This window comes from Silene latifolia, unplaced genomic scaffold, assembly GCF_048544455.1.
Source record: "Silene latifolia isolate original U9 population unplaced genomic scaffold, ASM4854445v1 scaffold_57, whole genome shotgun sequence".
NCBI classification, from domain to species: Eukaryota; Viridiplantae; Streptophyta; class Magnoliopsida; order Caryophyllales; family Caryophyllaceae; genus Silene; species Silene latifolia.
The window spans coordinates 4,724,257-4,751,976 of NW_027413480.1; the positions used below are offsets into that span (position 1 = coordinate 4,724,257).

Sequence of the window (27,720 nt, forward strand, 5' to 3'; positions counted from 1 at the left end):
GACCTGCAGTGAGCAATAGGATGCTTTAGTGAGGGCGGAAGTTAAGCTAATAGCATTTTAGGGCGAATTGAGACCGGAAGGAGATATTCGTTGCCCCTTAGACTGACACATCGACTAATCTGTGACCTTAACTGCAATTAGTTGACGTTCATTGATGACCCGAAATCCTAGTTCCCTCTTTCTCCTGTTAATTTCTCTTATTCCTTTTTCTCATGCTTTAATTCCATTAGTTTAGTCAAAACAATTCAAAACCCCCATTAGTGACACTAGACAGACCGAATAGACAAGTAGATAGTGACCGCCTCCCTGTGGAGATCGACCCTACTTACCGCTGACTTCTGTTAGTAGTACCTAGGTATTTTATTTTTGGTACTTGACGACGGTATCAAATTTTGGCGCCGTTGCCGGGGATGACTCGATCGAGTACTTTTTGTACTCGATGGAGAACTTTTGCTGCTAATTTCACTCGATCGAGTATTTATTTTACTCGATCGAGTTAATTTATGTGCTCGATCGAGTGAATATCATGAGGAAAGCTTTCGATCGAGTAACAATTCTACTCGATCGACTGATTTGGCCAGTGAGAGCATTGATTCGTCATGTGGGTTTGTTCTAGATGACGATTTTGATGATGATAATGGATACGGTGAATCCCCCCTTTTCAAGGCCGAGCTGGATGCACTTGAGGTTGCGATTTATGGGACGATATCCACAGAAGAGGGTGACGAGCAGACAACTGAGTCGGTAATTGCTCCTAGCACGGATGAGGTAATATATTCTTTTGTCAATGATTCCGACATTGAGAGCAACCCATCTGAGGTAGTTAGCGATAATTTTATTGTTGTTAATATTAATAGTACGCTACCTCGTATGACTCGTGTTTCTTCTTTTAATGCCATACCCCCTCCCAGTTGGTCAATTAATTTAACGATTTTTCACCGTTCTTATCATTTCAATTTTGTTAATCTGAAACGATATCCTAATTTATTGTTAATTGCTCCTGAGCTCCTTCATTTTGTGGACAAATTTAGGAGCTGTCATAGAAAATTTGTTAGGCTTAAACAGTTGTACATTGTAATTTCCTATATCTTTATTCCACTGTGGTGCTACTTACATTTTTGTGTAGCACATGCGCAGCTATTTAATCGGTTTCTGCGCGCTTTGAGTTGTTTTGATTATGACTGATTAGAGAGGCTCGAAGAAAAGAAGGTCGAGCTGGGACCTGTCTGAAACTAGCGCTACTCGGGAGGCAACCCGGAGATATTAATTTTAGTTGTTTTTCAAACATTGCATTTTATTTCAGTTTTAGTTGTAATAATTGGTCTTCGTACCATAGACTATTTGGCTAAGCTTGTTTTGTTAGTTTTGCGGGCTGTTTTGATGCGTCTTTGCAGGAATCCACTGAGAATGGCTCGATCGAGTACTTTTTGTACTCGATCGAGAACTTTTGCTGCTAATTTCACTCGATCGAGTATTTATTTTACTCGATCGAGTACCCGCAAAGAGAGAAGTCTTCGATCGACCACTATTCCTCTCGATCGAGCTGTTTTTGACGCCCATTCCACTCGATCGATTATTATTCCCTTTCGATCGAGTGGTTTTGACTTAGATTCGCTTCTTGTGACGATATTTGGCAGCTGTTTGCGACCTCCCATGTTCATGGTCGGTTTGGGGAGGTCCCTTATTCGCGTATTTCTCTGAGATTTCCGTATTTACTCTCTTTCTCTTTTAGTTTGCATTTCCTTTCCATGTTTTGGTACAATGGGGGCATTGTACGGTTTGGTTTGGGGAGGTTATGCATCCATATCTGTGTCTGCATGTTGTTTTTATTGCACTTCTGTTGTCACGTTTAATTTCTGTATGCATTGTTATTTATTTTTAATAAAAATTCAAAAATCTCATAAAAATTGGAAAAATTCAGAAAAATTTCAAAAAATGCAAAAAATTTCAAAAATTTCACGTTTATTTTAGCATGTAGGTTGAGTCGGAACGGTAGATTTCTATGATGATATTGCACTAAAATTGTCTTTTCGCTTAAGCCCTGCATTTAAACTAATTATCTTTTTCGCTTTGTCTTTTTGCATATCTACGAGTTCATGTTAAAATTTAGCCGAACGAATAGACTTGACCTGAAAATTTTGGCAAACTACTTATAATTTCTAAGGAATTAGAGCCGTATAAACTGGTGTCATTTGTGACTAGTTTCATGTAGGATTGTGAGTAGTTACTTCTTGCATAGCATGTTCATCAATTTGCACGTATATGAAATTCAATTGCTTTTTGCCTACATACATTCGGGTTAGTGGTTGGTGTCACATGCAGGGAGGTGCTTACATTCCCTTTTCTTTCATTTTTACCCATTTAACTCCACATTAGCCAAATCTTCCTGTTGACCCTTAGCTACATCCAAATTTAGCCTACCTTGTCAAGCTAGTTTAGATTTTTTTGCGGTATATAATTTATTGTGCCAAGTTTGGCTTGCATTATTTGATTTGGAGTTGGTAGAAAAGAAAGGAGGATGAGATGAAAAAAGAAGAAGAAAAAAAACGTGAAAAAGAAAAAGTGAAAAAAAAAAGAATTTGAATATGAAAAGAAAAAGAAAAGAAAGAAACCGTAAAAAAATGAAAAAAAATGAAGAAAAAAATGTTGTTCGACAAGACGGTTTCACTCCTATGCTTTATTTTCATTTATTGAGGAGTATTTTCAGTTCGGTTTGGTGAGTTTTGTGCCAAATGAAGGGCATTGTGCTTAATTCTATAATTGAGCTGGAAATGGATGTTGTTATTTGGTATTGTTTAGGTACTAGCTTGGCCGCCTATACCTCCACATTCCCATAAATGTTTTGCCTTTTCTTACCCATTGCCTCACTTAACCATCTTTTTGTAAGCCCTCGGCTGTGATGGACCTTCTTTGGTTGGAATGTATGTACGGTAGCTAGAATTGTCTATTATATTAGTTGCATGCATGTTTATGTAGGTCGTAGTTTAGGTGAGCGACTATTTTCTTTCTCTCTTACATTTATATGTTCACCCTTTGCTTCATGAGAGAAGAGTGACCCGTGAGAGTCCATTATTAAAGGTCTTGCAAGGTCGACGGTTCAGCTTTATTATAAACATCTTACAACTCATTTGCATTTGACTATTTTGCTATAAGTGTTAGTTTGCTTGCATTAAATTGGCTTAAGTGGGCATTTGTAGCTAGCTCTGAGTTATCTTTTCCGTTCCATTAGTTTGCATTTAGTTTACTCGAGGACGAGTAAAGGTTTGGTTTGGGGAGATTTGATACGTGCATTTTATATAGTCCTTTTTGGCCTTTCTATGCACGTATTTCTATGCTATTATCGTAGTTTTATGCTACGAAATGCCCCAAATATGCTACTTTGGTTTGTTTTGTTCTATTTGCAGGAATGGACCAGAAAGTAGTGAAATCAAGCCTTTTACCGTCCGTTTTGCATGCATTTGGAGGAAGAGTGAATTTGGAGCGGAAATGTAGCTATCTTGGAATGCGTGAAGCCGTTTCGGGAGCTAAAAGACAAGTCAAAGCTGAAACTAACGAGATTTTGAGCTGCTGAAGTTAGATATCACTCGATCGAGTACTTTATTGGTCGATCGAGTGGTTTTAGATCAAAAAATAGGTCGATCGAGTACTTTTTCAAGTCGATCGAACAATGTCTATTTAGTGTTTTCTCGATCGAGTATTTATTGGTCGATCGAATGGTTTGAGTCTGATTCTGCTCGATCGAGTGGTTTTAAATCACTCGATCGAGTGGTTTCTCTAATGGGCTCGGGCTTTTTAGTTTTATTTCGTCATTAGGTCAAATAAAATCGTCTCCTCTATAAATAGGACAACGAAAAATACATTTGGGAATCTCTTATCATCGAATACTGGATCGGACGCTGCTTTTCTCCTGTTACTTTGCTTTCTCTTTAATTCCGGATCTACTGTAACTAATCCTTTTCCCTTTTTCTCATTTTATTTAATGTTTATTTCCCTCCTTTTTGCTTTTATTCTTCCCTTTATTATGTTTAGCTAATTTCTCTGCTAGGATTAGGTGATTCGATGGACTATTGTTAATTGCTAATTAGGTTTATAGATTTGTCGTTGTTGTTTTAGTCTATGTTGTTAATCACTGCTATAATTATATCCTGCTAGTTGAGTCGACGCAATTAGCTTATTTAACTTTGGTAAGCCTTGATCTAGACCGGAAGGTTGGAAAGGGTGAGACCTGCAGTGAGCAATATGATGCTTTAGTGAGGGCGGAAGTTAAGCTAATAGCATTTTAGGGCATATTGAGACCGGAAGGAGATATTCGTTGCCCCTTAGACCGACACATCGACTAATCTGTGACCTTAACTGCAATTAGTTGACGTTCATTGATGACCCGAAATCCTAGTTCCCTCTTTCTCCTGTTAATTTCTCTTATTCCTTTTTCTCTTGCTTGAATTCCATTAGTTTAGTCAAAACAATTCAAAACCCCCATTAGTGACACTAGACAGACCGAATAGACAAGTAGATAGTGACCGCCTCCCTGTGGAGATCGACCCTACTTACCGCTGACTTCTGTTAGTAGTACCTAGGTATTTTATTTTTGGTACCTGACGACGGTATCAGTTAACTTATAAATTGATTGTTAAATTGCTTTTGATTGTTGTTTAATTATTGTCTTACTTCTAATTAGTTAATTACTGATCAGAATTGATTAATTAGCCTTGCATAAACTAGGATTTTCACCGACCGGGTTAAGACTAGTATAGGCCACGATAATTGAATTAGACCGACTTAATGATAGAGATTGCATGTTAAGTTTAGATCTAAAAAACATATTAGAATCGACCGATCATATGACTTTCAACAATATAAATTTCTCAATCAATGAACTAAAACTTACCCTTGGATGACTACCTAGTGAACCCGATACCTAGACTCTTTTAATATTATTGTTACCCATCTTTATTTCACTTGCAATTAGTTATTAGAAATCAAACAAACAAAACCCCCTTGAAATTGTTACTTTAAGACGAACTTAAATATAAACAAACTAGATTAATTACCTCGCCTCCCTGTGGATTCGACCCTGACTTACCACTAGCTATTTTGTTAGTACTAAGCTAGGATTTATTTTGATTAAGCACAAACGACTAAAATAACGTTATCAGAATGGCCCCATGAAGTCAATGCCCCACACATCGAATATCTGACAATATATCATCGGAGTTTGTGGCATTTCTCCTCGTCTTGAAATGTTGCCAACTCTTTGGCATTTATCACAAGCCTTCACCAAGGAGTATTGTGCGTCTCTAAAAAGTGTTGGCCAAAATAAACCACTCTCCAACATTTTCTTAGTCGTCTTCTTGGCCCCAAAGTGGCCTCCACAAGCATACTCGTGGCAAAACCGGAGAATTGACATGATTTCGGTATCCGGCACACACCTCCTCACTACTTGATCGGCACAAAATTTCCACAAGTAGGGATCATCCCACACATAATACTTGTAATCACTCTTGGCTTTGTCTTTTTGATTTCGAATAAAACCCGAAGGAAACTTGTTCAAGACCAAGTAATTCACTATGTGTGCATACCAAGGTTCGGTAGACATCAGGGCAAAAAGGGCTTCATCCGAGAAGGTCTCCTTTATTGGAGCTTGTGGTACCAAGGAGTCTTCTTGGATGATTCTAATAAGGTGATCCGCCACCGTATTGGTGGAGCCTTTCTTATCTTTTATTTCAATATCAAATTCAGTTAAGAGAAATACCCACCGCATCAAACGGGGCTTAGATTCTTTCTTGGAGGCAAGGTGCCTAAGGCCATATGATCGGTGAAAATGATAGTTTTGGCTCCAAGGATGTAAGAGCGGAACTTCTCTAGTGCAAATATTACTGCAAGGAGTTCTCGGTAGTAGTATAATTTCATTGAGCTTTATTCATCATGGCGGAAGCATATTGAATAACATGAGGTAACTTCCCTACCTTTTGGCCTAAAACCGCGCCAAGGGCATAGTTGCTTGAATCCGCTATTATTTCAAATGGCTCATTTCAATTGGGTGCTTGACTGATTGGGGCCGTGATCAACTTCTCTTTGAGTGTATCAAAGGCTTTCTTGCATTCTTCACTCATGACAAATTCACTTTCCTTTTGAAGAAGCTTGCACAAAGGGGCGACAATCTTGGAGAAGTCCTTGATGAAACACCGGTAGAAGCCGGTATGACCTAAAAAAGATCTCACTTTATGCACATTAGTAGGATAAGGCATGGTGCGAATGGTATCGAGCTTGGCCTTATCGACCTCAATTCCCCTAGAGGACAAAAGATGTCCCAACACTATTCCTTCCTCAACCATGAAATGACATTTCTCATGGTTAAGTACAAGGTTGGTTTCAATGCAACGTTGGAGAACCCATGTTAAGTGACTCAAACAATCCTCAAATGATTCACCGTGAACGGTGAAATCATCCATGAATACTTCAATAAAATCCTCCACATGTTTCGAAAAGATGATCATTATGCACCTTTGAAACGTTCTAGGCGCTTTACAAAGGCTTAAAGGCATTTTACGGTACGAAAACATCCCAAAGGGGCATGTGAAAGTTGTTTTTGTTTTGTCCTCGGGTACTATATGGATTTGAAAGTAGCCCGGGTAACCATCCAAAAAACAATAATAAGATTTTCCCGTTAGCCTTTCCAACATTTGATCCTTGAAAGGAAGAGGAAAATGGTCTTTCCGAGTGACCACGTTTAGCCTACGGTAGTCGATACAAACTCGCCACTCATTTGAACTCGGGTGGGATTCAAGACACCGTCTTTGTTTTCTACTACCGTTAACCCGGACTTCTTTGGAACAACTTGGGTGGAACTAACCCATTGACTATCCGAGATAGGGTATATCATACCTACATGTAGAAGTTTGAGTACCTCTTTCTTCAGAACCTCCATCATAGGAGGGTTCAAACGCCAATGCGGTTGGCGAACGAGTTTGGCTTCTTCTTCCAAAAGAATCATACGCATACACAATGTTGGGCTTATCCCCTTGATGTCGGCCATTGTCCACCCAATAGACTCTTTGTGCTTCCTTAAGACTTGAATGAGAGAGTCTTCTTGCCTACATCTAAGCTTGCTCGAAATAATGACGGGCACAATTTCTTCTTCCCTTAGAAAAACATACTTCAAGTGACTTGGCAAGGGCTTTAACTCAACAATAGGAGCCTTCACTATTGAGGGAACAAGTCTCTCCTTTGGTAACTCTTCTAACAAAGAGGAAGAAACGAAACAAAAATCATGGACAAGGGTCTGGGCGCACGGTGCGCCCTAATGGACTGGGTTGGGCGCACGGTGCGCCTGGACTACTGCCCTGTTTTTTGTTTCAATTGCTTCTCACTCTTCTATGAATGGGGTTGCTTCCAAGTCTTGAATAGTTTTATGTAAATTACAAGACAAAACATACTCGATATCCTCTCCAAGCATTCCATTAGTCAATGCAATATCCAAAGAATCATCTTTACTTAATTCATAGAAGGTTTGGACAATAGGTTCGAATATTTCCAAAAAGCATAGTGAAGAAGTCTCGGTGGGGTATTTCATTGCCTCATAGATATTATATTTAATCTTTTCACCTTTAAATTCCATGGTAAGACATTCACTAGACACATCATCTTAGTGTTTGAGGTATTCATGAAAGGTCTTCCCAAGTGGATGGGAGTGGAACCTTTTTCGGGATCCATCTTAATCACATAGGAATCGACGGGGAAAATAATGTCCCCCACCATGACCAATACATCCTTAATGATGCCCATGGGGTATTTATTAGAGATATTGGCTAAGGAAATAACTACATGAGTTGGTTTTAAAGGTCCTAACTTAAGAGACTCATAAAGATAGTGAGGCAAAACATTGATTGAAGCTCCCAAATCGAGCATGGCACTTTGGCACTCCAATTCACCAATCTTGCAAGGAATAGTGAACATGCCCGTATCACCACACTTTTGTGGTAAATGCTTTTGAAACATAGCCGAGACATGTTCACTAGCCCTCACTCTCTTCATACTCTTAGCTTTGTTGATCCTCTTAGCAGTGCACAATTCTTTCGAAAACTTAGCATGTTTTGGCACACTACTAAGAAGGTCAAATAGAGGGATGTTTACCTCCATCATCCGCAAAATTTCATAGAGGCTTGAGGTCTTCTTATCCATGACTCTTGTGTCATTCAAATCACTTGGAAAGGGAGCTTGTGGCTCGTTCCGGAAGTGGTTCATTAATCCTCAATTTTCCAGGTGTAGATGCTCTCTCATTAACCACCACCACTTCAATTTCATCCTCAATTACATCCTACACTTCATGGACAACCAGAAGTGGCCTTGATTTCTTAGGAGCCTTGGGCGCCTCTACCAACTCCCTACCATTCCTCAAGGAGACGTCTTGTTCTTGTTCCTTGGTGGGTGGAGGAATGGTATGAGAAGGGAGATTCCCTCCTTGAGTAGGTTGTTTAGTGAGTGTGTTGATAATTTGACCCACTTGGGTTTCAGGTTACCAATCCTAGAGTCGGTGAGCCAATTTTGTTGAAGCATGGCGGTTTGGAACTCTTTGGTATTGGCTTGCAAAGCTTGGGTGTCTTTTTGCATTGCCATTTGATTCATGGCAAGTGTTTTCATCATGTCTTCCAAGGAATTTTGTGATTAGTTTTGATTTTGATTTGGCTTTTGAAATAAAGAGTTTGAGGGTCCTTTTTTATTTTGGTTTTGGTTTCCACCCCACCCAAGATTAGGATGAGCTTTCCACCCTTCATTGTAAGTATTGGAATAGGGGTCAAATTTCCTAAACCCAAGAGCCTTCACCGCTTCACTTGCTTATTCCGTTTGCAAAGATGGACACCCATCGGTGGGATGGGTTGGATCATTACAAAGGCCACAAAATTTCACATGAGATGTACTCCCATTTCCTTTTGCAAGTTCCTTAACCAAGTTGGTAAGAAAATCAACTTTATCTTCCATATGGTTGGAGTTTTGCCTTGAAGAAGATGCCACACTTGCGTTCTTGAATCTCCTTCCAAAATTTCTAGAACTTCCCACTATTCTTTCAATCAAATCATTTGTTTCTTGGACCGACATGTACTCAATTCCTCCTTGAGTAGCGGCCTTAATCATCCTAGCATCATCCTCAAGGAGTCCACCACAAAATTTCAAGAGCAAGTCATGATCTGTATAACCATGGTAAGGACAACTAGCAAGAAGTTGCTTGAACCTCTCCCAATACTCATATATGTTCTCCCCATCCATTTGCTCCACATTATTTCTCTCTTTCTTGAGTTAAGAGGAGAGACTAGCGGGGAAATATTTCTCCAAGAAAGCCTTCTTCATATGGTTCCATGTGGTAATGCTTCTGGTGGGAAGATAATAAAGCCAATCATTTGCGACATCCTTGAGTGAAAAGGGGAAGGCTCTTAGTTGGATTTGTTCATCGGTAACTCCATTGGGCTTCTTGCTAGAGCAAACCACATGGAATTTGTTCAAATGCTTATTGGGATCTTCCGTACTCGTCTCATGGAATTGTGGCAATTGGTGGATAAGCCCGGATTTGAGTTCAAAGGTGGCATTCTCCGCTAGGGCCGAAAAAGAGATACACAAGGGAACTTGTGTAAGGTCCGGAGCGGTGAGCTCTTTGATAGTCCTAGGCCTTGGTGGATTCTCGGCATCTCCTATGATGATATTTATGGGTTTTGGATTGGTTTCTATAACAAAAGTGATGTTGTTATCTTCCTCTCGGTCTTCTTGGTCTATTAGATCAATTTGTTGAATAACCGGGTTATCTCTTCTTATGCCTCCTCCTAGCCAAGCGAGATATCTTTGAATTTCCGGGTTGATGGGAAGTAAGGGCTCACTTGAATTCCTAGTGTGGACCATAAAAGACTCTACACAACAACACACAATTAATAACAATAACACCAATTGAGGAAAGATTAGAGTGTCTTACAACCAAAGATAACAACTTTGAGTTGGATTAAGAAGAGAAGATTAGTTCTCCATAATAAATCTCAAACCCAAATTAGATGATAATTCTTCAATTACAACTTGATTAACAAAATTAAGCATAAGATGATGAATTCATATTCTATATATAGTCCTAGGTTAAAGAGGAAATGATGGTCTTAAGTTGGATGGAAGCTCGTAATCAAAACGCGTAATGCCCAGGAAAGGCGCACGGTGCGCCCTATAGCATAGGGAGGGGCGCACGGTGCGCCCAACATGCTGAACTCCGCTTTAAACTTTCTCCTTTACTTCTTCACATGGAGAATTATTTCATTGTTCTCTTGTAGCTTGCTTCCATACTTCACTTGGGACTTAGAACCACCCCGAGCTTCCTCTAAAACACGACCAAATCCTCTTTAACAACTCGACACTCGAAATTGGCTAACAAGGACATAAATCAAGCAAAACCGCTTCCTAGTGTCGCTTATTATGCATAAAATACGGTAAATAGATGGTAAATATATGAGCTTATCACCACGTTATCAAGAAGACTTTCGACACGAGGAACCACCACAATCACCAATCGCGAGGTCACATAGGGGACTCATCCACATGGTCAAACACAATCCGTTACCTTGGGCTCCTCCACACACTAGACGCAGTCCAACCATTTGCTCTAATAATACTTGTTTGGGCCGGCGCTCCTAACACTCCGTCACATTAGGATTATATTGTTCGCTTTTGTTAAGCCTGCACTGATTTATAACTACCTTTCCAAAAAGGTCCCATACTAATAGATTTTTAAGTCTTTTATAAATATAAAGAAGACAAGACGACTCTACTTTTGTAATATGTGACTTGAGTTACTATCCCAACGTTATCAATGGTATAGTCTCCTTATATAAATTGAGCAATTTGCAAGGGAAAATTGTGAAGAATCTCATATTATCCCACATATAAGTGTCCACATTGAATAAGAAAGAGAGATTGTACCACTTTATAACCAAGAGGGCTACTCTTGCTATTGTCAATTGATTTTAGGATGGAACCTCCCTTGTGTTGTTGAATGGTTCGTCTCTCCTCCATTCGGGTAAGGATCAGACCCATTTGCATGATTTAACAAAAATTCTCAAAGAATCATCATCTCTTAATATATATGGGATGAATAGTAATTCGAATAAATAAATGAAACTAAAAAAGTCGTACCAAAAGAATTTATTTGCGCTGTCTTGTTGAATTTTACATAAGAAATTCGAACTTTTATACTTACTAATCATTTTAAAAAATGAATAAGATGTTGAGAAACATCAACGTTCTGGCGTCCGAGAATCCCGATCCGGATACGGGCGAGTAATAATCCCTGTTGGACGGGTACCCTCGTCAGACGCCTGAGCGACTAGGGTACTCGGAAAAGAGGGTATAAATTAGGTTATTAGTTCACATAATGCTACATTGATTTTCATCAGGAGGAAGCGAACACATGTAATATTGAGGATTTTGATAATGATACTGTGGTGGTGGTGGACAAGGTGGATAGTAATACATTCCTGGGCTTGGACAAGAACAAGGGCAAGCTGGTGCCTTTGACTCTGGCTTTTTAGTTTCCTTTTTCTCCTCCTTTTCAGCTGGTTTCTTTTCATCTGCTTTTTTTTGTTCTTCTTTCTTCTTCTCCTCTGGTTTCGGATCCTTCACTTCTTCTACACTTACTAAATTTGCGCTCCCCGTTTTCTTTCTCAATGCTGTGCATAGCCCCGCTGAGTCAACCTCGCTTCCCACCACCACAATTAGGTCTTTGTCATTCCCTTGTATCGTTACTGAGATCACCCCTGCATCCCATTTTAATTGTTCTTGTGTTACTATAACATGAATCAATTTTTTTGGTCGCAACCGTGAGCGCAAGTGCACAGCCGTGTCTCCATCCAAGATCAACGGTAAGCAATGTTACAAACAATATCCGTGATAAAAGAATAAAAAAAGTAAACATATAACTGAGACTAACGGAGTACTATATTACGTGTCCATTTTTATTATTTGTTTAACTTTTTATTGTTTGTAAGATGTATTTTAATAAAAGTAAATAGATAAGGTAACGCTCTTTACCATCTGTACTAGCGGCAATCTTCATTGCCTCCTTTCTACACTTTCCACAGCGAAAATGTACTTTGATAACAATTTTTTGCTGCAAATAAATACGGATTATATATGTCATAAAATCCATTTTTAAGAATGAATATGAAATGTGACAATGCAAATAGTTGCTAAACTAACCTTCATTTTCTATGCGAATGCTGGAGCTCGGAATCAAAATGGAATTTTAGAACTTTAGATATCTAATAATAATGCGATTCCAATTTTTGATGGAATTTTGGTTGATTGGAATTATAGCAATGATGGGGATGTTAAAGTCGATCACTGGTTTTGTAGGTATGTTATTATTTTAAAATTAATAAGCATGAATATGCATGTCCAAACGTTACGGATGACTTGAGATTAAACAAATAGTTGTTTGACGACTTGATGTTGTCATATTGTATGTATGAGGAAAATCACTCTTTTGTGTACGAATACTTAAGAACATAATAAATTGTTAGTTTGTTGATCTGGATTATAAAAAAAAAAAGGGTGGTTGGTCAAATAATGCAATGAAGAATGATCTGTAAGCTACGAGAGACAACATGGTAGGATGTTATGTTCGATAACGCAAAGTCAACCACGCTAAAAGGGTCCCTAATCCATCCAAATGCCGACAGTGCAGATTATTTTTCTGTGCCCGAACCCAAACTATTTAAGAAAATTGAGCGGGTTTGAACTGTTTATCAATAATGAATTCACGTTATCAAATAATGAATTATATAAATATATTTTAAAAAAATTACAGAGCGCCGCTAGCCGGATCAATGACTAGTCACGAGCACACATGGAGCAAAACAGATAGAATGATTTGTTTCGTAATTTTGAACCGAGATGTTTGAGACAATCAATACTATATATTAAATCCAGAAACCAAGAGACTTCCATGTAATTAAAGAAAGTTATACAAATTAATTATACTATATAGTTTTAAATCACCAGCACCGTGTGATGGACCCGATTAAGGGATCTTCAATGCAAATATTATATAGTTTGGAATAAAATTAAATTATATAGAAGTTTGGTAATTTTCCTAAACATTTGTAAGAGACTAAAACATGGTCAATTTTCTTAAAATAAAATAATTAATTAAGAAGGTCAATTTCTTTAAAATAAAATAATTAATTAAGATGGTCAATTTCAAGGAAACTGAAAAAAAGATGTTTGGTAATTTTCCTAAATATTTATAGAAGACTAGAAGATGGTCAATTTCCTTAAAATAAAAAAATTAATTAGTATAAACATGTACACTTATGCTATTAATTATTATCATCATAAAATTATATATTAAATTTAAAATCTATGCAATTTTATTAAACTTTATAGTTTAATAGATGCATAAAGATGTTAATTATTTAACATACAAAAATATAATATAAGTAGGTTATAAATAATTCAAGTTAGATTCCATAATATATAATATTGCATAATTGTTTCGATTTGATTTAATGCATGTATGTAATATATTTATATAAATATAGAATCCTCTTAAAATTGCATGCTTAAGTAGTAAAAGTAATTTCGTCAGTAAATAAAAGAATTGTAGTAACATTATTGGATATAGTTATATGATAGTAATCACTTATTTGAATAGTAAAAGTAATAATATTATTAGTGAAAGTGGTAGAAACAACAACGAGAGTAGTGAAATAATCAATATTAATGCGGCAATAGTGAAAGTAACCATAATTACGGCGGGAGTAGTGAAATAATCAATATTAATGCGCGTGAGTGACAAAAGAACAATAATTACGGCGGGAGTAGTGAAAGTAACAATGATTACGGGCAAGTAGTGAAATGTTATTACTATTGTTTCATTAATAACAGTAAAATATTAATAGCGAAAGTAGTGAATTTGTCTCAAAATTTATTTCATCTTAATTTTAGGATGTCATAAAAAAATATATTAATGATAAATTTATGGGTTATGCAACTTTAACTAATTTTATTTAATGAAAAAAAATTAATGGTAAATAGATGTAGCCCGGGCGAAGCCGGGCACCAATACTAGTGACTAGCTTAAAAAGACACTAATCGCTATCAGGCACAACAAGTGCTCTTGACACATCCTTAAAACAAAACAAGACCCCTTCCCCATTCACTTGTTTGAAATCAAGAAAAAAAAATTCTCTATTGATTTTCTGTTTAAATTCATCTCAAATCACTTCAATATCGCTTTCTCTCTCACTAAAAGGTAATCATTACACTTCTTTCTAATTAAATCTAGGGTACCCTTAAATCTACCTCATTACATATTAGAGTATATTTATGAGAACATTATTAGGCTTTTAGGTTTTTTCTTTTGTTAGTATAGATTGATATTTGGCTTTGCTAATTGCTTTTTAGTCTATTTAATTTGAGTAATTAAGTTCATTACTCCCTTCGTCTCGGTCATTTGTTTACTTTAGATTTTGACACAAAGACTAAAGAAAGAGGAGGGGGCCAATTACTAGATAACAAATGGACAAAATTGAGTATGAAGATCAAATTGCGCATCAAAGGCATTCCTAAATAAAATGGTGAAACATTAACTGATACACCAAAAAATGAAATAGATAAACAAATGATCGGGACAAAGGGAGTACATTATTTTGTTGTAAAAATTTTAAATGGAGAAAAGTAACAATCCTTTATGTTGTTGCGGTAAAAATAAAATATTGGTAGAAAGGAGAAAACATAAGTTATCGTGACGATGAACAGTTTTTTGATATGTTAATTGCACATGTAATACCCTTGATGTGGTACAAATTTACGGCTCAACCCCTTAGCGAGTCCCAATGACGGGATCACCCCATTATCCGAAAGGCCCAAGCCTAAGATCCGAACGCCTATACTCAGATAGTGTTGACTGCAACCACAATGGTCATATAAGTCGGCCCAACGCCTCCCATCCATCAAGTCGGCGCCGAGCCGACAAGGTGAAAATGTTTCTAGCTCCACGACATGCCTCCGCACCATGATGTTAGACGAGAGATACTCACCATTTGCCCTAGAAATAAGGGCTATTGTAATACGCCCACTTACCTAGGAGCCATAACAAGACCTTCCCTAATACGTAAAGGTGTTATCATCTCGGTTGACCGAGTTAAGTATATCAAATAGACCATAAAAGAAAAATTAATAATCTCTTTACAACTTACAGCAGAAACAAAGAAGAAGAACTCAACTATGACAACAGTAAGAAAATACAACCGGTGAAACTACTATCGACCAAGACCGACTCTATGTCATGCGACCTCTTCAACCAAGCTGCTACATCGAGACAGCAACCATAGAACCTGAAAAGTCTCACAACTCACCATTTGCCGGCAGTATCAAATGAATCACCGCAGACACAGACAAAAAGATGAAACACAAGAAACACACCACACAAGTCAGTAACAAGATATAAAAACAGTAATATAAGGCAACTCAACGGAACAGTACAAACCGAAGACCACCGATTACCGAGCTCCACCTCTCCAACCTCATAGTATCCAATGGTCCCCATCGCAACGGGTAACCTGCACCGCCAGTGGGAGACCACATCCAAAACAAGTAATACGAATAACGCCACCGTGTCACAATCTCATACTGTAACTGAACTAACACAAGAAGATACTTATAACAATGGTAATCAAATAACACGATTAAACAAACAACCATAAACTAAAACTGAGTAGGGAAACCCTATATTTTCACTACTCTATAGAAATGCATCAATCACATGCCTAGAAAGAATCCACATCATACCCTACAATCAGTAATCATGCCTTCTCACTATGCTATTAAGATTGACTAAACGATAATCAAATATCCACAAACTCACCTCGAAGAATAATTAGATGCCGGCGGCGGTGACCACCCGACTCGATGACTCAATGCATCAGCTATCTCCCTCCCCGGACTAGGGTTCAAGGTTAACTCATGATTGGGTAGGGAGAGATGAGGGAATTGAGAGACAGGGAGAGAGTTAGGTTTAGAAATGATAAAACACACCGTAGAAATGTTTTAAGTCGTAACCTCCATGTTATATAATAACACGCTCTCAGACGCGTACTCGGTCAAGTATGACATATTCGGCCGACTACACTGCATTCGGTCGGATACCTTAGCTACTCAGCCGAGTGACCTTTACTAGGTCGAGTATTTAGACAAGAACGTGATATGACTCCCCCTGTCCCATCTCCACTAAGGGTCCCCATGGTCAATAAGTCAGTTAATGGGTCCCTAACATGGCGGGTATTATAGTCTTACCCCTTAAAAGGAACTTCGTCCCCGAAGTTCGTCCCACACATCAACCGCAACACGACAAGACAACTCGAAGGATCACGCAGTACTAAACGCAATCATTAGATCAAGACAACATGTATATGTAATACTACGGTTTTCTGTGCTGTTGGGTACTCTATCGAGTAAGGCTTACTCTGTCGAATAAGTGAGTTTTGCGTGAAATAGTGTTCTGTCTGATGGGTACTCGATCGAGTAGGGGCAACTCGATCGAGTAGGGGCAACTCGATCGAGTAGGGGCCACTCGATCGAGTAAGTCACTAACTCGATCGAGTAAGTGGGTTTTACGGGTTATTTTGCCTGGTTTTGATAGCAACGCGAGAAGGATATAAAAACACTTTTCGTCAGTTTCTTTTCCCTTTTACCCTATTCTAAACTTCACAAAGATAAAACAAAAGTTACGTTGCTTTTCTCTTTCGCATTGCTATCGAATCCTAAGGTTTGTCTCGTCGGAATTCAAAGTTCTTTAAGCCGTTGAGACCGTCGCGTTGTGGGTAAGATCCTAGTACAGTTTTTATATTGTTATGTTGATTTTGGTTGAAACCCTAATTGGGTAATTTGGGGGGTTTGGGAGTATTTTGATATTAGATGGTGATTGTAGGATTGTATGATTGATAGGAGGTGATTTCGTAGAGGAACGTTTCTGATTCGCTGTTGTGACAATTGTGGTGATTGCATTTCCAGGTGGGATTTCCTACTCAGTTATTGGTTACATGTATATTAGATGGTTGGTTGGTTGTTGATGGTTGATTGATGTCATTGATCTATATCGTATTGAATTGGTAATTGTTGATGTTGTAGTTGATTGTTGTTGTTTGTATGTGGTTCGCAAGGTGCGCCCTCGGCTGAGTGGAGCACTTGCAAGAGTGGCTTCACGCCCTTGATTCGCCCCTTGTGGAATCCGCCACAAGAGGGGATGTGTACATTAAGGAACATGGGTTTACGCTTGGTATTGATGAGCGGGGCTTAGGTGGGAACGGTTGCGGTCCCCCACTAGCGGTGTGGATTACTGGTTGCGGCCGTAATCTGGCAGGACTAGACCTTCAGGCTAGTCAGGTGATTGGTGATGTGACGGTGTTGGAGGATTGTATGTATTGTTGATATTGCGTTATCTTATATTGTGTAATCAGCAACTGACCCCGTTTAATTGTTTTAAAAACTGTGGTGATCTATTCGGGGATGGTGAGCAGTTATTGAGCAGGTATGATATGCGCGGGGGATATCTGGGCTTGATTCATCACGAGTTGTTTCGAAGTCTTCCGTTGTGTTGTCAAACATTTCATTTACTTTAGTTTGTTTTGGTTTTGGAACAGTTGTATCACGTTTCTCAGTTTTGGATTTTGTTATGTAATCACTTAAACTTATCTATTAAAGTACATTCTTTTATGGTCTATTTGATATTTATTGCCTTGGGTAACTGAGATGGTAGCACTTTCATGCATTGGGTGGTCTTGGTAAGGCACCTTTGCGACACCTCGCGATAAAGCGGAAAGTAAACTACTAAATATATGCGAAAAATGTAAAGTTTTTAAAACTTTTATTTAGAAGACAGAGTTTAGTATGCGGGAGTCACTAACATTCGACAGAAGGAAAAGCGGAAATAAAAACAAGGGTCCATACAAATAAAATGGTCAAAAGTGAGGAAAACATATCCCTCGAATGACATAAAGAAATAGGTGAGTCTAAGCGGTGAATAAGAAATCTAAAAGTCCGGGGTACTCGCTAGCTCACACGTCAAACCCCATATAAGCATCTTCACCAACCTGTCATTCATGTAAACATGAAAGCCACAGTCAGTGGGGAGTAACTCAAGGTTCTCCCAGCCACAATATGTCGAAATGCAAGTAACAAACACTTAATTAAACAAATTAATCATGCCTCATATATGAAGAATAAAGAACAAGGAGATATAATGAATAATCAAGATGAGATAGGCATATTACTTTCTTAATGGAATAGGAATGGTAGGTTAGAATGAATATGCAATCGAGGGTGTAGAACAACCAAGTCAACCAACACATATCGACCGACTCAACACGTGTAAGACATATACCTAGTATGAACTCACAAGACAAACCATCTAGACTCCAACCTCTTGGTAGGACGACGATCATAATACGGTCCTAGTCTAAACCTGGATCCAGACTCTCGGGATGGACGTCACCCGATTCGACAAACGATATACCAATCATATCCAAGACTCGAAACATGGCACACACTCGTAACCAAAGGTCGAGTAACCTCTAATCGGAAACATGGCACACACTCGTAACCAAAGGTCCGAAGAAAGGCGGAAGGATATCCTAATTCGGAAACATGGCACACACCCGTAACCAAAGGTCCGAAAGAGGAAAGATAACCCAATCCGGAAACATGGCACACACTCGTAACCAAAGGTCCGAAAAGGGTAAACAAGGAATGTCAAGTAGTCATACAATGTAAAACGTCACACTTGAGTCACAATAAGAGTAAGAATGATCATGCAAACATCATATGACACGGGACCATTAATGTCACATTCATACTCATGGCTTGCATCTCACCATGAGTACGGATGGGAACATCAATCCCGACGATCATATCGCAACTAGAGGGCTTATAGCTCACCCCTAGTATCCGATAGGACCGAGACTCTCACAATGAGAACAATTTAAGACATTATTAGGAATATGACTCTTCACCAAAATAACCATTTAATAACTCGCACAGGTCCAATAATAATAAATATTTCATTTTATAAATTAACATGCCGGTTAAATAAAATATAATAAGCTATAATGAATAATTTACGTTATATGAAAATTTACGGAAGGCACACAAAATTTCAATACAAGAGGCAAGATGGACCCAACCATTAAATTGTGGTAAGCCCACCAATTTAATAGTGGTGATCCCAACCCACCAACCAAATGAGTCTAAAAGAAGTAAGTAAGTGAGTCCAACAAGAATTAGAAAGTGAGTCCAAATAGAATAAAAGATTGAGTCCAAAAGGCATAAGAAATTGAGTCCAAAAGACATGAAAACTTGAGTCCAAAAAGGGTATGAGAAATTGAGTCCAACCATTTAATCACAAAAACAGTGAACCACTAAAGCACAAATGAGAAGAGGGAAGCACGTATGAATTATGAAAGCATACGACCTCACTTCAAGCAAGAAAAACAGTCCAATGCCGAGTTTTCCAGGAGGCGAAGATTTGATATACAGGTGACGGCTTTTACACGAAAACACAAGCAAGTAAACAGAGTCGAGGGACTATTTAATCCGTCCCAAAACAGTCCTAGTAATGCATACAACCCGTCCCTAAAACTCAGCATGTACCCGTCTCAATTTCAGCTTTTAATAAGCCCATTTCGACTGCCCATAGAACTACTCAAACCATACCAAAATGGTACCCCAAAACAGAGTTCAAAACAGCATAGTCACGGCTTAAAACAACATTCAGTGGCTCTCTTTCGACCCAGTTTTAAGACGGAATTAATTCGGAAAATGGGTTAATATACTACCAAATTTACAGGAATGGATGTTAACTGCGGTTCCTACCTGAAACACTATACAAAATCAGCAGTTTTAGAAAGAAAAGTAGCACAAGCAGAGGTAGACAGGGCCCTCATAAACTTGTTTGCAGTAAGAATGAGATTGGGTTTGTTTAATGGTACCCCAAAAAGGCTACTATACGGGAATATTGGGAATAACCAAGTGTGCACCCGAGAGAACCAAGCGTTAGCTCTTGAAGCTGCTCAAATCGTGGAAATTACTTAATCTTCAGATTATGTGAGCACTTATCTGAATCATATAATTCCTATCATAAACTAAAATCTACAAGCTAATATTTGCCTAATAATACCAAAAGACAACACCCAAAATCAATAATCTATTCCAAGATGAAACCTCAAGTTTTGCAACTTCTAAAATTCTCATTCTTTTTGTGGGAATATCAAGTATTCAAACTTTCATTAATCATATCCAAAATGAGTGACACCACAAAGCAATGATGATCTCGAAAAGAAAAGCAACGGCCTAAACCCGAAAACCACCACACCCGACTGCATTATGCGGGTTAAGCCATGAAACACCCAAATAAACTAACCACAAGCATCACAAAATCATCCTCATACATGAGGGACACAGAAAGATTAAAACTGTAAGACAAAAGAGTGTAAAAACCGAGTTGAAAGGATGGAATATCGACTCATTGTCGAGTAACCTATCACCGTTACCTTAACTTTCTTCAATCTTCAAGAGAATGGTCTATTATGAACGAGTTTCCTTCGGGGTCCTCAAAGTCTTCACCTAAAAACCGTAATAAGAGCCGAGTTAGCTTAAAAACGTCACATTTATGAGACGGGTCGAGACGGGAACTCCACAAGGCTATGCCTTTATTACCTTAAAAGATGAAGGAAGAGATAAGGAGAAGAATGGTGCAGGAATTATTGAGTTTGGTCGAAAATTGAGCGAGAAATCTAGGATTTTAGGACCGCCATTAATGGGTTTCTCTCTTTTTTTTGAGCTTGCTTGGGTTACGTTTTTGGCTGCTGCAAATGTTGGTTGCAGGTACTTTATGCATTCACAGGGAACTTGAAAAATAAAGGGAGGTTTTGATGGGTTGGGATTGGTCAGGGGAGTGTGAGAGAAAGAGTAACTTAATTATTATTATATTAGTTGGGTGCCAAAAATGAGGGGTGTGTTGTCGGCACGGGGTAGGTCGAGAGTAGATAGGTCTAGTCTCACATGAGACGGTTCTTTGCTAGACGGAAATTCGTCTTAAACCTACTATAATTTAAGACGGAACTTTATTATTATTATCGCTATTATTATTATTATTATTACTATCCGACTAAAACACGTATTTTTATATAAATTAAGCTTTAAATATTACTTTTATAAAAATCTTGTTTAAAAATAAATCTAATTAAATTAAATAATTTCAAAAATATAAAATAAAGTAATTAAATGGTTAAATAGATTTTAAATGTCAAAATGAGAAATTCGCGGGTGTTACAATCACCCCATCTTTTAAAAAGTTTCGTCCTCGAAACTTGAAAGTAGAAATGAAAGGTTATAAAAATAAAAATAAAATTGAACTTTTAAATTTGGTAACCAAAACATTAAAAGGTTACAAATAGTAAGAAATAAAAATTCTTTCAAAAGTTTCAAATAAAATTTTCGACAGAACCAGATCCTCATCAAAGGAACGAAAGTGTTCTCGTTACGTATTCAATAACATCACATTCCAAATCAAAGATAAGGTCAAAAGGCAAATCATTCGTGTAAATCGAAAATCAAAATACTTTCAAAAACATTAATGAAGAGTTTTCAAAAGTACAAGCCTCTTTCATGGAACGAAATTGCTCTTGTCGTGCACACAAGACGCTAACTTTCCAAGTCAAGGACAAATTTAAAACAAAATTCATTCGCCGACAAGCGTAGAACAAGTTATTAAACGTCTCTAATAACGAGTTCTAACATCCGATCAACCTTAAAACCAATTGAAAACGATAATCCACTCAAATTTGCTTTTATAAAAGCCAAAGTAAAAATAAAGGCTCCACTTTTAAATTCAAAAAGGAGTTAAGTTCTTAAGAATGTAACTTCAAACTTGCAGAGAAATCATAAATAGATCAAGGTTAGTTAGAAATTGAGCAAAATTTAAAAGAAATTCAGGTTTAGTAATTAAAATCATGAGAAAGAAATTATATTCAAAGAACAAAAGGAGAATTAAAGCAAATTTTCATTTTTTTTTCAAATCTTTACAAATAGATAAAGTTTTGTAATAGTGATATAATTTTTTAACAAAGAACCAAAAATGGTACCTTGAAATGTTTAGAAATTGTACGAAATGGAAAAACAACTTAGATACTACGTTTACAAAGCACGCTAAGAGAATTTAAACTTAACCAGTAAAAGAACTATGACGAACTTTCTCGGGGTAAGAGTCGAAGTAAGCTCAACAAGGATGTCAAAGATATAATTTTTCATAAGCCTCTAGATTAGAATCGAAAGGAAAAGCACAACCAAAAGAATAGGAGATGCATGAACAATAAAGCTTATGGTCAAGGAAAAGGGAAAGGTACAAAGGTGACTTGAGAGGAAGAATTACAAAAGAATTCCAAGGTAAAACGGAAAGAATAATATGAGAGGAACTCCCAAGGTAAAACAAAAAGGGGTTTAGAAGAAGGATGAGTATCATGGGATAAAAGTAAGATAAGGTTGATCAAGGATTGAGAACATACCCGTAATGATATCGGGATGAGCGGCGGCTTCGGCTCGACTCATGACAAAGATGGTTCCTCTTGGCCTAGCATTTGGAGTAGGAGCATCCTTCTTCTCGGGGCAATCCACGGCACGATGTCCGGGCTTCGCACAATGAAAGCAAGTCAAGGGCTTGCCATAGCATCCAATTCCGGGGTGTAGAGCTTGCCTACAATGGTAGCACTTATGGTCTTTCTTAAGCCTATTAGTTGAGGTGTGAGCTTGTCCTCTGGTTTCTTGAGCTCTTGGTTCTTGTCCTCCATGGTCTTGTATCCTTGGTACAAACCTCCTCTTGTCGGCATAGTTGGAAGTAGAAGGTACAAATGGTCTCTTGCCATGAAAGTCAGGACGGTAAGAATGAGAAGAGGAGTGGGGCTTGGATTCTTCTTCAATGGCCTTCAAAGAGTTTTCGGCCCAAATAGCATCATCATAAACTTCCACAAAGGTAGTTGAGCTTCTTCTCACCATGCTTTCCACCTTAGGATTCAACTTGTTCTTGTAGAAGTAGACACGATCCTCTTCATCTTTCACGAACTTGGAGGCATAATGAGCAAGTTCATTAAACTTGTCGGTGTAGGCTTGAATTGATAGCTTCCCTTGCTTGAAGTCCATGAACTCCTTCAACCTTTGTTGCTTGAGCTCCTTAGGGTAGAAGCGGGTCTCCACAAGTGACTTGAAGCGGCTCCAATCAAAGTTGGGGTCTTGAGTAGCGGTAGGACCGGTCAAAGTCCACCACCTATCGGCTTCCTTCACAAGAAAGTGAGAGGCTAACCTCACCTTGTCCTCCTCTCGGGCATCAAAGAGAGAGAAGTTCTTCTCCATATCACGAAACCACTCCGAGAGAGCAACGGGATCCACTTCACCACCATAGGTCCTAGCCTTGTTCCTTGCTAGTTGACTTGCAATCCAAGCATAACATCCTTGACGGTTGGCTTCATGTGTAGGGGGAGCGGGTTGAGCATTTTGTTGATTAGCAAGCACTTGGGTGAGGGCTTGCATGATAGCATTTTCCACATTGGTTGGTCGTACCATCTTCTTAAGACACCAAATAAATCAATCAAGTTAGCACCTAACAAATAACATACACAAAAAGACTACCAACTTAGGTCCTTATATCTACCCATCTCTCATTCATTATTTCAAGGTCAAGTTCAAACTAAGTTTGGGGTACACGTGTGTGCGTCGGGAGCAACAAAGGCTCTGATACCAACTGCGACACCCCGCGATAAAGCGGAAAGTAAACTACTAAATATATGCGAAAAATGTAAAGTTTTTAAAACTTTTATTTAGAAGACAGAGTTTAGTATGCGGGAGTCACTAACATTCGACAGAAGGAAAAGCGGAAATAAAAACAAGGGTCCATACAAATAAAATGGTCAAAAGTGAGGAAAACATATCCCTCGAATGACATAAAGAAATAGGTGAGTCTAAGCGGTGAATAAGAAATCTAAAAGTCCGGGGTACTCGCTAGCTCACACGTCAAACCCCATATAAGCATCTTCACCAACCTGTCATTCATGTAAACATGAAAGCCACAGTCAGTGGGGAGTAACTCAAGGTTCTCCCAGCCACAATATGTCGAAATGCAAGTAACAAACACTTAATTAAACAAATTAATCATGCCTCATATATGAAGAATAAAGAACAAGGAGATATAATGAATAATCAAGATGAGATAGGCATATTACTTTCTTAATGGAATAGGCATGGTAGGTTAGAATGAATATGAAATCGAGGGTGTAGAACAACCAAGTCAACCAACACATATCGACCGACTCAACAAGTGTAAGACATATACCTAGTATGAACTCACAAGACAAACCATCTAGACTCCAACCTCTTGGTAGGACGACGATCATAATACGGTCCTAGTCTAAACCTGGATCCAGACTCTCGGGATGGACGTCACCCGATTCGACAAACGATATACCAATCGTATCCAAGACTCGAAACATGGCACACACTCGTAACCAAAGGTCGAGTAACCTCTAATCGGAAACATGGCACACACTCGTAACCAAAGGTCCGAAGAAAGGCGGAAGGATATCCTAATTCGGAAACATGGCACACACCCGTAACCAAAGGTCCGAAAGAGGAAAGATAACCCAATCCGGAAACATGGCACACACTCGTAACCAAAGGTCCGAAAAGGGTAAACAAGGAATGTCAAGTAGTCACACAATGTAAAACGTCACACTTGAGTCACAATAAGAGTAAGAATGATCATGCAAACATCATATGACACGGGACCATTAATGTCACATTCATACTCATGGCTTGCATCTCACCATGAGTACGGATGGGAACATCAATCCCGACGATCATATCGCAACTAGAGGGCTTATAGCTCACCCCTAGTATCCGATAGGACCGAGACTCTCACAACAGAACAATTTAAGACATTATTAGGAATATGACTCTTCACCAAAATAACCATTTAATAACTCGCACAGGTCCAATAATAATAAATATTTCATTTTATAAATTAACATGCCGGTTAAATAAAATATAATAAGCTATAATGAATAATTTACGTTATATGAAAATTTACGGAAGGCACACAAAATTTCAATACAAGAGGCAAGATGGACCCAACCATTAAATTGTGGTAAGCCCACCAATTTAATAGTGGTGAGCCCAACCCACCAACCAAATGAGTCTAAAAGAAGTAAGTAAGTGAGTCCAACAAGAATTAGAAAGTGAGTCCAAATAGAATAAAAGATTGAGTCCAAAAGGCATAAGAAATTGAGTCCAAAAGATATGAAAACTTGAGTCCAAAAAGGGTATGAGAAATTGAGTCCAACCATTTAATCACAAAAACAGTGAACCACTAAAGCACAAATGAGAAGAGGGAAGCACGTATGAATTATGAAAGCATACGACCTCACTTCAAGCAAGAAAACAGTCCAATGCCGAGTTTTCCAGGAGGCGAAGATTTGATATACAGGTGACGGCTTTTACACGAAAACACAAGCAAGTAAACAGAGTCGAGGGACTATTTAATCCGTCCCAAAACAGTCCTAGTAATGCATACAACCCGTCCCTAAAACTCAGCATGTACCCGTCTCAATTTCAGCTTTTAATAAGCCCATTTCGACTGCCCATAGAACTACTCAAACCATACCAAAATGGTACCCCAAAACAGAGTTCAAAACAGCATAGTCACGGCTTAAAACAACATTCAGTGGCTCTCTTTCGACCCAGTTTTAAGACGGAATTAATTCGGAAAATGGGTTAATATACTACCAAATTTACAGGAATGGATGTTAACTGCGGTTCCTACCTGAAACACTATACAAAATCAGCAGTTTTAGAAAGAAAAGTAGCACAAGCAGAGGTAGACAGGGCCCTCATAAACTTGTTTGCAGTAAGAATGAGATTGGGTTTGTTTAATGGTACCCCAAAAAGGCTACTATACGGGAATATTGGGCCTAACCAAGTGTGCACCCGAGAGAACCAAGCGTTAGCTCTTGAAGCTGCTCAAATCGTGGAAATTACTTAATCTTCAGATTATGTGAGCACTTATCTGAATCATATAATTCCTATCATAAACTAAAATCTACAAGCTAATATTTGCCTAATAATACCAAAAGACAGCACCCAAAATCAATAATCTATTCCAAGATGAAACCTCAAGTTTTGCACCTTCTAAAATTCTCATTCTTTTTGTGGGAATATCAAGTATTCAAACTTTCATTAATCATATCCAAAATGAGTGACACCACAAAGCAATGATGATCTCGAAAAGAAAAGCAACGGCCTAAACCCGAAAACCACCACACCCGACTGCATTATGCGGGTTAAGCCATGAAACACCCAAATAAACTAACCACAAGCATCACAAAATCATCCTCATACATGAGGGACACAGAAAGATTAAAACTTTAAGACAAAAGAGTGTAAAAACCGAGTTGAAAGGATGGAATATCGACTCATTGTCGAGTAACCTATCACCGTTACCTTAACTTTCTTCAATCTTCAAGAGAATGGTCTATTATGAACGAGTTTCCTTCGGGGTCCTCAAAGTCTTCACCTAAAAACCGTAATAAGAGCCGAGTTAGCTTAAAAACGTCACATTTATGAGAGGGGTCGAGACGGGAACTCCACAAGGCTATGCCTTTCTTACCTTAAAAGATGAAGGAAGAGATAAGGAGAAGAATGGTACAGGAATTATTGAGTTTGGTCGAAAATTGAGCGAGAAATCTAGGATTTTAGGACCGCCATTAATGGGTTTCTCTCTTTTTTTTGAGCTTGCTTGGGTTACGTTTTTGGCTGCTGCAAATGTTGGTTGCAGGTACTTTATGCATTCACAAGGAACTTGAAAAATAAAGGGAGGTTTTGATGGGTTGGGATTGGTCAGGGGAGTGTGAGAGAAAGAGTAACTTAATTATTATTATATTAGTTGGGTGCCAAAAATGAGGGGTGTGTTGTCGGCACGGGGTAGGTCGAGAGTGGATAGGTCTAGTCTCACATGAGACGGTTCTTTGCTAGACGGAAATTCGTCTTAAACCTAATATAATTTAAGACGGAACTTTATTATTATTATCGCTATTATTATTATTATTATTATTACTATCCGACTAAAACACGTATTTTTATATAAATTAAGCTTTAAATATTACTTTTATAAAAATCTTGTTTAAAAATAAATCTAATTAAATTAAATAATTTCAAAAATATAAAATAAAGTAATTAAATGGTTAAATAGATTTTAAATGTCAAAATGAGAAATTCGCGGGTGTTATAACCTTGGTATATGGGGGTGTTATAGTATACCACAATGTTATTATGCCATCACCAAAACAACCATGAAACTAATGTTTGCCAAATATAGAACCAACGTTTGCCACACAGCTACATTATCACTATGCTCTTATCTACCAATTAGTAAAGAAAGTTGGTACGATTAATAGCAAAATAGCTTAAGGAAGTTTTTATTGCCGCGATCTTATCTATACCTCGTCCCCGAAGTTCACTCCCAAGTTGTAACAAAGAAAGCATAAACACATGAACACGACAAGTAAACCAAATCAATTATCACACCTCATTGTCACATATAACTACACACGAAATTGATCCAAAGCAACTATGCGTAAAGATTGAATGGAATTAACATGA

At 38.1% G+C, this 27,720-nt stretch overlaps 3 protein-coding genes and 1 non-coding gene across 4 annotated transcripts; 1 reads left to right on the forward strand and 3 right to left on the reverse strand.

Moving 5' to 3' along the window:
* Nucleotides 1–5,152: 5,152 nt before the first annotated feature.
* Nucleotides 5,153–8,181, reverse strand: LOC141639813 (uncharacterized). The gene is made up of 3 exons (XM_074448856.1): nucleotides 7,932–8,181; nucleotides 6,886–7,239; nucleotides 5,153–5,715 (listed from the first exon to the last, which is right to left on the reverse strand). Exons 1-3 carry the CDS (start codon nucleotides 8,179–8,181, stop codon nucleotides 5,153–5,155), a joined length of 1,167 nt encoding a protein of 388 aa, XP_074304957.1.
* A 1,009-nt stretch (nucleotides 8,182–9,190) lies between these two features.
* Nucleotides 9,191–9,297, forward strand: LOC141639835 (small nucleolar RNA R71). The gene has a single exon (XR_012542699.1). It is a non-coding gene; the product is annotated as a small nucleolar RNA R71 (small nucleolar RNA).
* Nucleotides 9,298–11,242: 1,945 nt separating this feature from the next.
* On the reverse strand, nucleotides 11,243–12,228 carry LOC141639736 (heavy metal-associated isoprenylated plant protein 16-like). Its single transcript, XM_074448784.1, has 3 exons — nucleotides 12,223–12,228; nucleotides 12,055–12,133; nucleotides 11,243–11,780 (listed from the first exon to the last, which is right to left on the reverse strand). The coding sequence occupies exons 1-3, from the start codon at nucleotides 12,226–12,228 to the stop codon at nucleotides 11,392–11,394; spliced, it is 474 nt and encodes a 157-aa protein (XP_074304885.1). The 3' UTR covers nucleotides 11,243–11,391.
* A 5,684-nt stretch (nucleotides 12,229–17,912) lies between these two features.
* LOC141639721 (uncharacterized) lies at nucleotides 17,913–26,772 on the reverse strand. Its single transcript, XM_074448773.1, has 5 exons — nucleotides 26,729–26,772; nucleotides 26,563–26,635; nucleotides 22,584–23,634; nucleotides 20,571–20,643; nucleotides 17,913–18,116 (listed from the first exon to the last, which is right to left on the reverse strand). Exons 3-4 carry the CDS (start codon nucleotides 23,632–23,634, stop codon nucleotides 20,582–20,584), a joined length of 1,113 nt encoding a protein of 370 aa, XP_074304874.1. The 5' UTR covers nucleotides 26,563–26,635; nucleotides 26,729–26,772; the 3' UTR covers nucleotides 17,913–18,116; nucleotides 20,571–20,581.
* Between the last annotated feature and the right edge of the window lie 948 nt (nucleotides 26,773–27,720).